The sequence below is a fragment of the Oncorhynchus clarkii genome, chromosome 17 (genome assembly GCF_045791955.1).
Source record: "Oncorhynchus clarkii lewisi isolate Uvic-CL-2024 chromosome 17, UVic_Ocla_1.0, whole genome shotgun sequence".
Classification (NCBI taxonomy): Eukaryota; Metazoa; Chordata; class Actinopteri; order Salmoniformes; family Salmonidae; genus Oncorhynchus; species Oncorhynchus clarkii.
Window position 1 is genome coordinate 8,237,246 of NC_092163.1, and position 16,234 is coordinate 8,253,479.

General features: G+C 45.9%; 1 protein-coding gene across 2 annotated transcripts in view; it reads right to left on the reverse strand.

Annotated features, from left to right (window-relative positions):
• Positions 1-6,877: 6,877 nt before the first annotated feature.
• Positions 6,878-16,234, reverse strand: part of LOC139370168 (armadillo-like helical domain-containing protein 3) — a 56,942-nt gene continuing 47,585 nt past the window's right edge. The window contains exons 25-26 of one of the 2 annotated variants that reach the window (XM_071109494.1): positions 11,040-11,156; positions 6,878-9,162 (exon numbers count right to left, since the gene is read on the reverse strand). In XM_071109494.1, the coding sequence (XP_070965595.1) occupies positions 9,070-9,162; positions 11,040-11,156 (210 nt within the window). In that variant the 3' untranslated portion in view covers positions 6,878-9,069. The remainder of the gene's footprint in view (positions 9,163-11,039; positions 11,157-16,234) is intronic. The other variant, XM_071109495.1, reaches the window with a different exon arrangement.

Below are 16,234 nucleotides of genomic sequence, written 5' to 3' on the forward strand. Positions count from 1 at the left end.
ACATAGAGCACTACTTTAGACCAGGGAAGGGCTCCCTATTCCCCTTCTAGAGCACTACTTTAGACCAGGGTAGGGCTCCCTATTCCCTTTCTAGAACACTACTTTAGAACAGGGTAGGGCTCCCTATTCCCTTTCTAGAGCACTACTTTAGACCAGGGTATGGCACCCTATTCCCTTTCTAAAGCACTACTTTAGACCAGGGTAGGGCTCCCTATTCCCTTTCTAGAGCACTACTTTAGAAAAGGGTAGGGCACTCTATTCCCTACATAGAGCACTACTTTAGACCAGGGTAGGGCACCCTATTCCCTACATAGAGCACTACTTTAGACCAGGGTAGGGCACTCTATTCCTTACATAGAGCACTACTTTAGACCAGGGTAGGGCACCCTATTCCCTACATAGAGCACTACTTTAGACCAGGGTAGGCACCCTATTCCCTACATAGAGCACTACTTTAGACCAGGGTAGGGCACCCTATTCCCTACATAGAGCACTACTTTTGACCAGGGTAGGGCACCCTATTCCCTTTCTAGAGCACTACTTTAGACCAGGGTAGGGCACCCTATTCCCTACATAGAACACTACTTTAGACCAGGGTAGGGCTCCCTATTCCCTACATAGAGCACTACTTTAGACCAGGGTAGGGCACCCTATTCCCTTTCTAGAGCACTACTTTAGACGAGGGTAGGGCTCCCTATTCCCTTTCTAGAGCACTACTTTAGACCAGCGTAGGGCACCCCATTCCCTACATAGAGCACTACTTTAGACCAGGGTAGGGCACCCTATTCCCTTTCTAGAGCACTACTTTAGACCAGGGTAGGGCTACCTATTCCCTTTCTAGAGCACTACTTTAGACCAGGGTAGGGCACCCTATTCCCTTTCTAGAGCACTACTTTAGACCAGGGTAGGGCTCCCTATTCCCTTTCTAGAGCACTACTTTAGACCAGGGTAGGGTACCCTACTCCCTACATAGAGCACTACTTTAGACCAGGGTAGGGCTACCTATTTCCTTTCTAGAGCACTACTTTAGACCAGGGTAGGGCACCCTATTCCCTTTCTAGAGCACTACTTTAGACCAGGGTAGGACCCCATTTGGGACGTTGTCATGGTTACATGTAGAGCAGGATAGAGATGAAGGCTGGCAGCGATGACCTGACTATAGGGCAGATCTCTAGCATGTACTGTGGTCTGGTGTGTTCTGTAATATACATGATTAAACTGACTCATTCAGATCAGCTATGCCTGAATACCACAGAGAGGGGGGGGGGGTGAGAGAGAGAGAGAGGGGGGGGGGGTGAGAGAGAGAGAGAGAGGAGGGGGTGAGAGAGAGAGGAGTGATTGAGAGCGAGAGAGAGAGAGAGAGAGAGAGAGAGAGAGGAGAGGAGTGGGTGAGAGAGAGGGGCGATTGAGAGCGAGAGATTGAGAGAGAGAGAGGAGGAGGTGAGAGAGAGGGGCGATTGAGAGCGAGAGATAGAGAGAGAGAGAGGGGAGAGGATGGGTGAGAGAGAGGGGCGATTGAGAGCGAGAGAGATAGAGAGCGAGAGATTGAGAGAGAGAGAGGGGGGTGAGAGAGAGAGGGGGGGTGAGAGAGAGAGAGGGGGGGTGAGAGAGAGAGAGGCTGGGGTGAGAGAGAGAGAGGAGTGATTGAGAGCGAGAGATTGAGAGAGAGAGGAGGGGGTGAGAGAGAGGGGCGATTGAGAGCGAGAGAGATAGAGAGCGAGAGATTGAGAGAGAGAGGGGAGAGAAGTGGGTGAGAGAGGGGCGATTGAGAGCGAGAGAGATAGAGAGCGAGAGATTGAGAGAGAGAGAGGGGAGAGGAGTGGGTGAGAGAGGGGCGATTGAGAGCGAGAGAGATAGAGAGGGGATTGAGAGAGAGAGAGGAGGGGATTGAGAGAGAGAAAGAGAGAGAGAGAGAGAGAGAGAGAGAGAGAGGAGGGGATTGAGAGAGAGAGAGGGGAGGGGTTGAGAGAGAGAGAGAGAGAGGAGGGGATTGAGAGAGAGAGAGGGGAGGGGTTGAGAGAGAGAGAGAGAGAGGAGGGGATTGAGAGAGAGAGAGAGGAGGGGATTGAGAGAAAATACTTATTTTTTGCCTTAGACACATTTTGTGTTTAGAAATAGTTTTTGTCTTTTGCGGTTATACAAACTGAACAGGTCTGTTTGCAAAGCTGTGTGTGTGTGTGTGTGTGTGTGTGTGTGTGTGTGTGTGTTGTAACATCATTAGAAAAAGCGCTAGAGGACAAAGTTTATCAGTGTAACAACTAATTACCTACACCATGGGAAGGACGGAGGGAGGTAAAGATTGGAGGAGAGAGAGGAGAGAGGAGTGAGAGAGAAGATAGGAGAGGGAGTGAGAGAGAAACAGAAGGGTAAATGGAGGAAAGCGAGCGAAGAGAGAGGGAGAAAGAGAGAAGAGGAGAGAGGGAGGGAGAAAGAGAGAAGAGGAGAGAGGGAGAAAGAGAGAAGAGGAGAGAGGGAGAAAGAGAGAAGAGGAGAGAGGGAGAAAGAAAGAAGAGGAGGGAGAGAGAGAAGAGGAGAGAGGGAGAAAGAGAGATTGTGTAATGTAGCCAGCAGTATCTTTTCCAGAGACCAGTGTTGAGGCTTTAACTCTCAATGTAAATGTCTAGTGTAACTAAAACAGGAAAACCACCTTGGGATCCACAGGGAGTCACCACACTATGGGGTCGGGCCTTGGTTTAAACTAGGGAATAGTAGGGAATAGCCTGTCATTTGGGACAGTAATAAAAGCAAACAGTGGGGCAAAAAAGTATTTAGTCAGCCACCAATTGTGCAAGTTTTCCCACTTAAAAAGATGAGAGAGGCCTGTAATTTTCATCATAGGTACACTTCAACTATGACAGACAAAATTAGAAAAGAAAATCCAGAAAATCACATTGTAGGATTTATAATGAATTAATTTGCAAATTATGGTGGAAAATAAGTATTTGGTCAATAACAAAAGTTTATCTCAATACTTTCTAATATACCCTTTGTTGGCAATGACAGAGGTCAAACGTTTTCTGTAAGTCTTCACAAGGTTTTCACACATTGTTGCTGGTATTTTGGCCCATTCCTCCATGCAGATCTCCTCTAGAGAAGTGATGTTTTGGGGCTGTTGCTGGGCAACACGGACTTTCAACTCCCTCCAAAGATTTTCTATGGGGTTGAGATCTGAAGACTGGCTAGGCCACTCCAGGACCTTGAAATGCTTCTTACGAAGCCACTCCTTCGTTCCCCGGGCGGTGTGTTTGGGATCATTGTCATGCTGAAATACCCAGCCAGGTTTCATCTTCAATGCTCTTGCTGATGGTAGGAGGTTTTCACTCAAAATCTCACGATACATGGCCCCATTCATTCTTTCCTTTACACGGATCAGTCGTCCTGGTCCCTTTGCAGAAAAACAGCCCCAAAGCATGATGTTTCCACCCCCATGCTTCACAGTAGGTATGGTGTTCTTTGGATGCAACTGCGCATTCTTTGTCCTCCAAACACGACGAGTTGAGTTTTTACCAAAAAGTTATATTTTGGTTTCATCTGACCATATGACATTCTCCCAATCTTCTTCTGGATCATCCAAATGCTCTCTAGCAAACTTCAGACGGGCCTGGACATGTACTGGCTTAAGCAGGGGGGCCACTGCAGGATTTGAGTCCCTGGCGGCGTAGTGTGTTACTGATGGTAGGCTTTAATACTTTGGTCCCAGCTCTCTGCAGGTCATTCACTAGGTCCCCCCGTGTGGTTCTGGAATTTTTACTCACTGTTCTTGTGATAATTTTGACCCCACGGGGTGAGATCTTGCGTGGAGCCCCAGATCGAGGGAGATTATCAGTGGTCTTGTATGTCTTCCATTTCCTAATAATTGCTCCCACAGTTGATTTCTTCAAACCAAGCTGCTTACCTATTGCAGATTCACTCTTCCCAGCCTGGTGCAGGTCTACAATTTTGTTTCTGGTGTCCTTTGACAGCTCTTTGGTCTTGGCCATAGTGGAGTTTGGAGTGTGACTGTTTGAGGTTGTGGACAGGTGTCTTTTATACTGATAACAAGTTCAAACAGGTGCCATTAATACAGGTAACGAGTGGAGGACAGAGGAGCCTCTTAAAGAAGAAGTTACAGGTCTGTGAGAGCCATAAATCTTGCTTGTTTGTAGGTGACCAAATACTTATTTTCCACCATAATTTGCAAATAAATTCATTAAAAATCCTACAATGTGATTTTCTGGATTTTTTTTCCTCATTTTGTCTGTCATTGTTGAAGTGTACCTATGATGAAAATTACAGGCCTCTCATCTTTTTAAGTGGGAGAACTTGCACAATTGGTGGCTGACTAAATACTTTTTTGCCCCACTGTACATGAATGCATTTATTGGAATATGTTTTAGTAACAATGTATTTTCATGACATGTGGTGTTGAATACCCAATAAGCTAAACATCAACTAAATGTATGAAGTGAGAGATTCTATAGTATTTATGAGGCATCACAGTGGCCACACTGTGTAGGGGTGGGTGGCGGCTTTGTTCTCTCAACTACAAAAATGACCCAAGTTTACAAAATGACACGAGCAAAAAAGTCTCCTAACACACACACACCCGACACGATTCACACACACCCACACAATTCTCCATCTGCTATAAAACCCAAATTGCTCCAGGGGCCAAATTGCAACGACTCATAAATCAAAGAGCTGGTACGCATACCAAAGAGACAGGAAATGTAACACAATCACAGAGGAAGTTGTCATTTGTTTTGAATGAGAACGTGTAAATTATTACAGCCAGAAAGTAGGGTTAGTTATTCAAAGACGACACATCTCTCCCTCTCTACCCACTACACTCTACAGACAGTCCTGTCAGACAGACTCATCCTGTACATCAACCCTAAAACCACGACACAAAAGGGCAACACTAGTAGATAAAGGTTCGAAGGGATGAATAAAATCTCAAGGTTAGAATGGTGCTGGTCTGATCCACTTCTCTGTGTCTGAATAGTCATAACAAGTCTTATTAATGGTGACAGGCAACGGTCTCCATATTTAAACCACAACACATTAATGGTGACAGGCAACGGCTCCATATTTAAACCACAACATATTAATGGTGACAGGAAAAGGTCTCCATATTTAAACCACAACACATTAATGGTGACAGACAACGGTCTCCATATTGAAACCACAACACATTAATGGTGACAGGCAACAGTCTCCATATTTAAACCACAACATATTAATGGTGACAGGAAAAGGTCTCCATATTTAAACCACAACACATTAATGGTGACAGACAACGGTCTCCATATTTAAACCACAACACATTAATGGTGACAGGCAACGGTCTCCATATTTAAACCACAACACATTAATGGTGACAGGCAACGGTCTCCATATTTAAACCACAACATATTAATGGTGACAGACAACGGTCTCCATATTGAAACCACAACACATTAATGGTGACAGGCAACAGTCTCCATATTTAAACCACAACATATTAATGGTGACAGGAAAAGGTCTCCATATTTAAACCACAACACATTAATGGTGACAGGCAACGGTCTCCATATTTAAACCACAACACATTAATGGTGACAGGCAACGGTCTCCATATTTAAACCACAACATATTAATGGTGACAGGAAAAGGTCTCCATATTTAAACCACAACATATTAACATATTAATGGTGACAGGCAACGGTCTCCATATTTAAAACACAACACATTAATGGTGACAGGAAAAGGTCTCCATATTTAAACCACAACATATTAATGGTGACAGGAAAAGGTCTCCATATTTAAACCACAACATATTAATGGTGACAGGAAAAGGTCTCCATATTTAAACCACAACATATTAATGGTGACAGGCAACGGTCTCCATATTTAAACCACAACATATTAATGGTGACAGGAAACGGTCTCCATATTTAAACCACAACATATTAACATATTAATGGTGACAGGCAACGGTCTCCATATTTAAACCACAACATATTAATGGTGACAGGCAACGGTCTCCATATTTAAACCACAACATATTAATGGTGACAGGAAAAGGTCTCCATATTTAAACCACAACATATTAATGGTGACAGGCGAAGGTCTCCATATTTAAACCACAACATATTAATGGTGACAGGAAAAGGTCTCCATATTTAAACCACAACACATTAAGGGTGACAGACAACGGTCTCCATATTTAAACCACAACATATTAATGGTGACAGGAAAAGGTCTCCATATTTAAACCACAACATATTAATGGTGACAGGCGAAGGTCTCCATATTTAAACCACAACATATTAATGCCAATTTAGGCTTCATTAAATGAACCTCAACATGTTTGTAAATTCTGTTTTGGCTGTGATAACAGACCATAAGGACCGTTGGCTGTGATAACAGACCATAAGGATTGTTGGCTGTGATAACAGACCATAAGGATTGTTGGCTGTGATAACAGACCATAAGGACAGGACCGTTGGCTGTGATAACAGACCATAAGAACCGTTGGCTATGATAACAGACCATAAGGACCGTTGGCTGTGATAACAGACCATAAGGACCGTTGGCTGTGATAACAGACCATAAGGACCGTTGGCTGTGATAACAGACCATAAGGACCGTTGGCTGTGATAACAGACCATAAGGACCGTTGGCTGTGATAACAGACCATAAGGACCGGACCGTTGGCTTTGATAACAGACCATAAGGACCGTTGGCTGTGATAACAGACCATAAGGACCGTTGGCTGTGATAACAGACCATAAGGACCGTTGGCTGTGATAACAGACCATAAGGACCGTTGGCAGTAGATCACCTGCTGGGTTATTTGTAGCATTGGTCCGAGCGGTCTGTCTTGTCCGTAACAAAGCAGGGACGCCACAGGAAGTGAGGAGTAGGAAAACAAACGTTTATTTTAAAAGACAAACAGACAAATAACACTACTAGCTACAGGAGTTAGAGAGGAAGAGAGAATCCTACCGTCAAATACAGAGAGAGAATCCTACCGTCAAAATAAAGAGAGAAAAGAGAACGTTGCATAATTTGTTTGTTTATCCATCTTTAATACGAGGGTCCTCAGAGAAATCTCTTGTGCAGGGCTTTGTTCAAGATCACAAATGTTGTGCAACGTTACCCGAAAACAGCTTTTGCGACCTTAAAGATCAACTAGCGCCGGGGTGAAGTTTCCCCTAGGTACAGATCTAGGATCAGCTTGCCCTCCCGCAATCATAACCTTAACCGTTAGTGGGGAAAATGCTAAGCTGCCCCAGGATCAGCATTTAGGGGAAACTTCACCCCGGCTCCATGAGTCTGTTAATGCTGGACGTCACCACGGTTGAGAACACAGCGAGCTTGTAAACGTAGCCTACGTATGTAGCCACTTCTCAAAATGTCTGCCATACTGTCCTCATCGGCTGTGTGAATGTAGCCTCAGACGACCATCCTGACCGCTGAGCTCTCAGTTGGTCTCACTTCATTTCATCCGTGTAGCAAAACAGATTGTAAGCGTGTGATATCAGGATGGTCGTATGAGGTTAGGGTCAATGTATTCTCAAGATAAAAAGAGAGAAAAATAGGATGTATTCAAAACGTGAAGAAAGTAAAAAGGTTTTAGCTCCCACATAAACATTCAGTCACCAGGAAACAGGAAACAGGAAACAGGAAACACCTTTGCTTGTTTTTGTCTGTATTTCTTTCATTTTCTTATTTTTTCTGAACCCGAGAGAAAAATAAATTCCACGTCTGATTCATCAAGCTCAGGTTGTCTCGGATCGTTCGTTCATGTCAAACGACATGGATGGATCGGTTGCCTAGTAACGGAAGGCCAACCAACAGAGCAGAGAAAACAAACAACCAAATGTACATTTTTAGAACTAAAAGGTTTTTTTTTTCAACAACAAAAACAAAGAAGAAAAATGAATCAATCCAATGATCAGTTTAACAACAGATGTTACGGCACCCTATTCCCTCTATAGGGCACTACCAAAAGTTATAGTGCACTACCAGACGTAGTACACTATATAGGGAATAGGGTGCAATTTGGGAAGGAGATTGGATATTTGCATGGATCAGTCTGGTAACAGTCCTGCCAATATACACACACACAAACACAATGTAGTAATAGCGCTCACACACACACACATCTCTTTAGACAGAAACCACTTTAGACAGAAACCACTCACACATGGCGTATAGCACAGACTTCCAGACAAACCCCACCAGTCAGCCAGATCAACCCCAGAGTAGTATGGTGTGTGGTGGGGATCAGTTGACCGGGGTGTCTGTCAGTATCTGGAGGAGTTGGCATCATTTCCTCAAACATGGGGTGGGGGGCTTGGTCAGTGGAGGAGTGGTGTGTGTAGGGCAGGTGGGGAGAGAGAGAGGTGAGGCAGTGGAGGAGTGGAGGAGTGGTGTGTGTAGGGCAGGTGGGGAGAGAGAGAGGTGAGGCAGTGGAGGAGTGGTGTGTGTAGGGCAGGTGGGGAGAGAGAGAGGTGAGGCAGTGGAGGAGTGGTGTGTGTAGGGCAGGTGGGGAGAGAGAGAGGTGAGGCAGTGGAGGAGTGGTGTGTGTAGGGCAGGTGGGGAGAGAGGTGAGGCAGTGGAGGAGTGGAGGAGTGGTGTGTGTAGGGCAGGTGGGGAGAGAGAGAGGTGAGGCAGTGGAGGAGTGGTGTGTGTAGGGCAGGTGGGGAGAGAGAGAGGTGAGGCAGTGGAGGAGTAGTGTGTGTAGACCAGGTGGGGAGAGAGAGAGGTGAGGCAGTGGAGGAGTGGTGTGTGTAGGGCAGGTGGGGAGAGAGAGAGGTGAGGCAGTGGAGGAGTGGAGGAGTGGTGTGTGTAGGGCAGGTGGGGAGAGAGAGAGGTGAGGCAGTGGAGGAGTGGTGTGTGTAGGGCAGGTGGGGAGAGAGAGAGGTGAGGCAGTGGAGGAGTGGTGTGTGTAGGCCAGGTGGGGAGAGAGAGAGGTGAGGCAGTGGAGGAGTGGTGTGTGTAGGGCAGGTGGGGAGAGAGAGAGGTGTGTGTGTAGTTAGATAGAGGAGTGTGTGTGTAGTCAGATAGGGTCAGGGGGGGTGAGGACTATACATGTGTCTCTCAGGAGATGGTGGAGAACTCTTTGAGCAGGAGGTCCTGACTCAGTGTGTTCAGAGACACATTCTTCCTCACATTCAGACTGATGGAGCGAACCTAGAGAGAGAGAGAGGGGGAGAGAGAGAGAGGGGGAGAGAGAGGGGGAGAGAGAGGGAGAGAGAGAGAGGAGGGAGAGAGAGGGAGAGAGAGAGAGGGGGGAGAGAGAGAGAGAGGGGAGAGAGAGAGAGAGAGGGGGGGAGAGAGAGAGGGGGGGGAGACAGAGAGAGAGAGGGGGGGGGAGAGAGAGAGCGGGGGGGAGAGAGTGAGTAGGGGGAGAGAGAGAGAGAGGGGGGAGAGAGAGAGAGAGCGAGAGAGAGAGAGAGAGAGAGAGAGAGTGAGTAGGGGGAGAGAGAGAGAGAGAGAGAGAGAGAGAGAGAGAGAGAGAGAGAGAGAGAGAGAGAGAGAGAGAGAGAGGTAGAGTGTGAGTAGGGCAACAAAATAATTGTGATTTGACATGTAATAAAGATCAAAACACTTGGAATCCTAGAAATAGAATGATTAGAATTAAGAATAAAAGTGGAAAGCAGCATCGTTCTAGTTTGGAACAATCTGCCTGGATCTGACCTGACAGAACAGCAAATTAATAGTGAACCTGACAGAACAGCAAACTAATAGTGAACCTGACAGAACAGCAAACTAATAGTGAACCCGACAGAACAGCAAACTAATAGTGAACCCGGCAGAACAGCAAACTAATAGTGAACCTGACAGAACAGCAAACTAATAGTGAACCCGACAGAACAGCAAACTAATAGTGAACCCGACAGAAGAGCAAATTAATAGTGAACCTGACAGAACAGCAAACTAATAGTGAACCTGACAGAACAGCAAACTAATAGTGGACCTGACAGAACAGCAAACTAATAGTGAACCTGACAGAACAGCAAACTAATAGTGAACCTGACAGAACAGCAAACTAATAGTGAACCCGACAGAACAGCAAACTAATAGTGAACCCGACAGAACAGCAAACTAATAGTGAACCCGACAGAACAGCAAACTAATAGTGAACCCGACAGAACAGCAAACTAATAGTGAACCTGACAGAAGAGCAAATTAATAGTGAACCTGACAGAACAGCAAACTAATAGTGAACCTGACAGAACAGCAAACTAATAGTGAACCTGACAGAACAGCAAACTAATAGTGAACCCGACAGAACAGCAAACTAATAGTGAACCCGACAGAACAGCAAACTAATAGTGAACCCGACAGAACAGCAAACTAATAGTGAACCCGACAGAACAGCAAACTAATAGTGAACCTGACAGAAGAGCAAATTAATAGTGAACCTGACAGAACAGCAAACTAATAGTGAACCTGACAGAACAGCAAATTAATAGTGAACCTGACAGAACAGCAAACTATTAGTGAACCTGACAGAATAGCAAACTATTAGTGAACCTGACAGAACAGCAAACTATTAGTGAACCTGACAGAACAGCAAACTAATAGTGGACCTGACAGAACAGCAAACTAAAAGTGAACCCGACAGAACAGCAAACTAATAGTGAACCTGACAGAACAGCAAACTAATAGTGAACCCGACAGAACAGCAAACTAATCGTGAACCCGACAGAACAGCAAACTAATAGTGGACCTGACAGAACAGCAAACTAATAGTGAACCCGACAGAACAGCAAACTAATAGTGAACCCGACAGCGAGGAAGAACTGTGCTGCTTGATTGACAGGGGGCGGGGCTTGGTGTGAGGGAAGCAGTCACAAGAGGTCAGGGAGACGACAAAAACTGACGCTACAGTGGCGTTTCAAAATATTTCAATATTTTTGACAATTTGATGTGAATTCAACTAATTGTGCAGGACTATGAGTGAGACACCAACTTTACCAATACAAGCATGTATCATGTCCCATGTATCATGTCCCATGTATCATGTCCTTGGTACTGTGTGTGTTTATTCTGTTCCCTCTCACCAGTTCTTTAAAGAAGGCAGCCTCCTTGGGTTGTTCAGAGTATCTCTCAAACTGGTCCAGACCATCCTGCAGCTTCAGGGTCAACGTATCATAGTTGGACCGAACCACCTCCAATACCTACAGGGGGAGGGGGGGACATTTTGAAATAGATGGAGAGAGATGAGATATGGAAGAGAGAGAGAACAGTAGGGAAAGAGAGAGAGAGAAATAGGAAGATAGAGGGGGAGGAGAGAGATGGGAAGAGGAAACAAGGGGGAGGAGAGAGATGGGAAGAGGAAACAAGGGGGAGGAGAGAGTTCGGAAGAGGAAACAAGGGGGAGAGAGAGAGATGGGAAGAGGAAACAAGGGGGAGGAGAGAGATGGGAAGAGGAAACAAGGGGGAGAGAGAGAGATGGGAAGAGGAAACAAGGGGGAGAGAGAGAGATGGGAAGAGGAAACAAGGGGGAGAGAGAGAGAGATGGGAAGAGGAAACAAGGGGGAGAGAGAGAGATGGGAAGAGGAAACAAGGGGGAGAGAGAGAGATGGGAAGAGGAAACAAGGAGGAGAGAGAGAGAGATGGGAAGATGAAACAAGGGGGAGAGAGAGAGATGGGAAGAGGAAACAAGGGGGAGAGAGAGAGATGGGAAGAGGAAACAAGGGGGAGAGAGAGAGATGGGAAGAGGAAACAAGGGGGAGAGAGATAGATGGGAAGAGGAAACAAGGGGGGGAGAGAGATGGGAAGATGAAACAAGGGGGAGAGAGAGAGCGGTAGGGGGAGAGAGAGAGTGGTAGGGAGAGAGATGAAGAGAAGAGAGATGGGCAAGAGACAGAGAATGTTAGGGGAAGAGAGAAAGGGGGGGATAAAGAGGAGCAGAGAGAGGGGGAGGAGAGAGATGGGAAGAGGAAATGAGAGAGAGAGGAGCGAGAGAGAGAGGAGCGAGAAAGAGAGAATGAGAGAGATTTTATTACAATGTATATTATTTTATTACAATGTATGTTATCTTATTACAATATATATTGTATACATTGCTGCATGGCAATATTGATGCAATGTGTTTCATACCAATAAAGCAGCTTGAATTTGAATTTGAGAAAGAAGGGGAGAGGAGGATGGAGAGGAGAGAGAAAGAGAGAAGGATGGAGAGGAGAGAGAAAGAAGGATGGAGAGGAGAGAGAAAGAGAGAAGGATGGAGAGGAGAGAGAGAGAGAAGGATGGAGAGGAGAGAGAGAGAAAGAGAGAAAGAAAGAAAGAGAGACAGAGAAGGATGGAGAGGAGAGAGAGAGAAGGATGGAGAGGAGAGAGAAAGAGAGAAGGATGGAGAGGAGAGAGAGAGAGAGAAGGATGGAGAGGAGAGAGAAGGATGGAGAGGAGAGAAAGAGAGAAAGAAAGAAAGAGAAGGATGGAGAGGAGAGAGAGAGAGAGAAGGATGGAGAGGAGAGAGAGAGAGAGAAGGATGGAGAGGAGAGAGAGAGAGAAAGAGAGAAAGAAAGAAAGAGAGAGAGAGACAGAGAAGGATGGAGAGGAGAGAGAGAGAAGGAAGGAGAGGAGAGAGAGAGAGAAGGGATGGAGAGGAGAGAGCGAAGGAAGGAGAGGAGAGAGCGAAGGAAGGAGAGGAGAGAGAAGGAAGGAGAGGAGAGAGAGAGAGAAGGAAGGAGAGGAGAGAGAGAGAGAAGGAAGGAGAGGAGAGAGAGAGAGAAGGAAGGAGAGGAGAGAGAGAGAGAAGGAAGGAGAGGAGAGAGAGAAGGGTGGAGAGGAGAGAGAGAAGGAAGGAGAGGAGAGAGAGAAGGAAGGAGAGGAGAGAGAGAAGGAAGGAGAGGAGAGAGAGAAGGAAGGAGAGATGAGATAGAGAGAAGGAAGGAGAGGAGAGAGAGAGAGAGAGAGAGAGAGAGAGAAGGAAGGAGAGGAGAGAGAGAGAAGGATGGAGAGGAGAGAGAAGGAAGGAGAGGAGAGAGAAGGATGGAGAGGAGAGAGAGAGAGAAGGAAGGAGAGGAGAGAGAAGGATGGAGAGGAGAGGAGAGAGAGAAGGATGAGAGAGAGAGAGAGAGAGAGAGAGAGAGAAGGATGGAGAGAGAGAGAGAGAGAGAGAGAAGGGTGGAGAGAGAGAGAGAAGGAAGGAGAGGAGAGAGAGAGAGAGAGAAGGATGGAGAGAGAGAGAGGAGGATGGAGAGGAAAGAGAGGAGGATGGAGAGGAGAGAGAAGGATGGAGAGAGAGAGAGGAGGATGGAGAGGAAAGAGAGGAGGATGGAGAGGAGAGAGAGGAGAGAGAGGCTACCCTGCTGTCTCCTGTTAATTATCATATTAGTTTTTTCCTTTATTTGATTCTTTCTTGTTTAACATTGATCTGTCTCTCCTCTCTGCTACATCTGTTTAACAGTGATCTGTCTCTCCTCTCTGCTACACCTGTTTAACAGTGATCTGTCTCTCCTCTCTGCTACACCTGTTTAACAGTGATCTGTCTCTCCTCTCTGCTACACCTGTTTAACAGTGATCTGTCTCTCCTTTCCTCTCTGCTGCACCTGTTTAACAGTGATCTGTCTCTCCTCTCTGCTACACCTGTTTAACAGTGATCTGTCTCTCCTCTCTGCTACACCTGTTTAACAGTGATCTGTCTCTCCTCTCTGCTACACCTGTTTAACAGTGATCTGGTCTCTCCTCTCTGCTACACCTGTTTAACAGTGATCTGTCTCTCCTTTCATTCTGCTACACCTGTTTAACAGTGATCTGTCTCTCCTTTCATTCTGCTGCACCTGTTTAACAGTGATCTGTCTCTCCTCTCTGCTGCACCTGTTTAACAGTGATCTGTCTCTCCTCTCTGCTACACCTGTTAACAGTGATCTGTCTCTCCTCTCTGCTACACCTGTTTAACAGTGATCTGTCTCTCCTCTCTGCTACACCTGTTTAACAGTGATCTGTCTCTCCTCTCTGCTGCACCTGTTTAACAGTGATCTGTCTCTCCTCTCTGCTACACCTGTTTAACAGTGATCTGTCTCTCCTCTCTGCTACACCTGTTTAACAGTGATCTGTCTCTCCTTTCATTCTGCTACACTTGTTTAACAGTGATCTGTCTCTCCTCTCTGCTACACTTGTTTAACAGTGATCTGTCTCTCCTCTCTGCTACACCTGTTTAACAGTGATCTGTCTCTCCTTTCATTCTGCTGCACCTGTTTAACAGTGATCTGTCTCTCCTCTCTGCTACACCTGTTTAACAGTGATCTGTCTCTCCTCTCTGCTACACCTGTTTAACAGTGATCTGTCTCTCCTCTCTGCTACACCTGTTTAACAGTGATCTGGTCTCTCCTCTCTGCTACACCTGTTTAACAGTGATCTGTCTCTCCTTTCATTCTGCTACACCTGTTTAACAGTGATCTGTCTCTCCTTTCATTCTGCTGCACCTGTTTAACAGTGATCTGTCTCTCCTCTCTGCTGCACCTGTTTAACAGTGATCTGTCTCTCCTCTCTGCTACACCTGTTAACAGTGATCTGTCTCTCCTCTCTGCTACACCTGTTTAACAGTGATCTGTCTCTCCTCTCTGCTACACCTGTTTAACAGTGATCTGTCTCTCCTCTCTGCTGCACCTGTTTAACAGTGATCTGTCTCTCCTCTCTGCTACACCTGTTTAACAGTGATCTGTCTCTCCTCTCTGCTACACCTGTTTAACAGTGATCTGTCTCTCCTTTCATTCTGCTACACTTGTTTAACAGTGATCTGTCTCTCCTCTCTGCTACACTTGTTTAACAGTGATCTGTCTCTCCTCTCTGCTACACCTGTTTAACAGTGATCTGTCTCTCCTTTCATTCTGCTGCACCTGTTTAACAGTGATCTGTCTCTCCTCTCTGCTACACCTGTTTAACAGTGATCTGTCTCTCCTCTCTGCTACACCTGTTTAACAGTGATCTGTCTCTCCTCTCTGCTACACCTGTTTAACAGTGATCTGTCTCTCCTTTCATTCTGCTACACCTGTTTAACAGTGATCTGTCTCTCCTTTCATTCTGCTGCACCTGTTTAACAGTGATCTGTCTCTCCTCTCTGCTGCACCTGTTTAACAGTGATCTGTCTCTCCTCTCTGCTACACCTGTTAACAGTGATCTGTCTCTCCTCTCTGCTACACCTGTTTAACAGTGATCTGTCTCTCCTCTCTGCTACACCTGTTTAACAGTGATCTGTCTCTCCTCTCTGCTGCACCTGTTTAACAGTGATCTGTCTCTCCTCTCTGCTACACCTGTTTAACAGTGATCTGTCTCTCCTTTCCTCTCTGCTGCACCTGTTTAACAGTGATCTGTCTCTCCTCTCTGCTACACCTGTTTAACAGTGATCTGTCTCTCCTCTCTGCTACACCTGTTTAACAGTGATCTGTCTCTCCTCTCTGCTACACCTGTTTAACAGTGATCTGGTCTCTCCTCTCTGCTACACCTGTTTAACAGTGATCTGTCTCTCCTTTCATTCTGCTACACCTGTTTAACAGTGATCTGTCTCTCCTTTCATTCTGCTGCACCTGTTTAACAGTGATCTGTCTCTCCTCTCTGCTGCACCTGTTTAACAGTGATCTGTCTCTCCTCTCTGCTACACCTGTTAACAGTGATCTGTCTCTCCTCTCTGCTACACCTGTTTAACAGTGATCTGTCTCTCCTCTCTGCTACACCTGTTTAACAGTGATCTGTCTCTCCTCTCTGCTGCACCTGTTTAACAGTGATCTGTCTCTCCTCTCTGCTACACCTGTTTAACAGTGATCTGTCTCTCCTCTCTGCTACACCTGTTTAACAGTGATCTGTCTCTCCTCTCTGCTACACCTGTTTAACAGTGATCTGTCTCTCCTCTCTGCTACACTTGTTTAACAGTGATCTGTCTCTCCTCTCTGCTACACCTGTTTAACAGTGATCTGTCTCTCCTTTCATTCTGCTGCACCTGTTTAACAGTGATCTGTCTCTCCTCTCTGCTACACCTGTTTAACAGTGATCTGTCTCTCCTCTCTGCTACACCTGTTTAACAGTGATCTGTCTCTCCTCTCTGCTACACCTGTTTAACAGTGATCTGTCTCTCCTTTCATTCTGCTACACCTGTTTAACAGTGATCTGTCTCTCCTTTCATTCTGCTGCACCTGTTTAACAGTGATCTGTCTCTCCTCTCTGCTGCACCTGTTTAACAGTGATCTGTCTCTCCTCTCTGCTACACCTGTTAACAGTGATCTGTCTCTCCTCTCTGCTACACCTGTTTAAC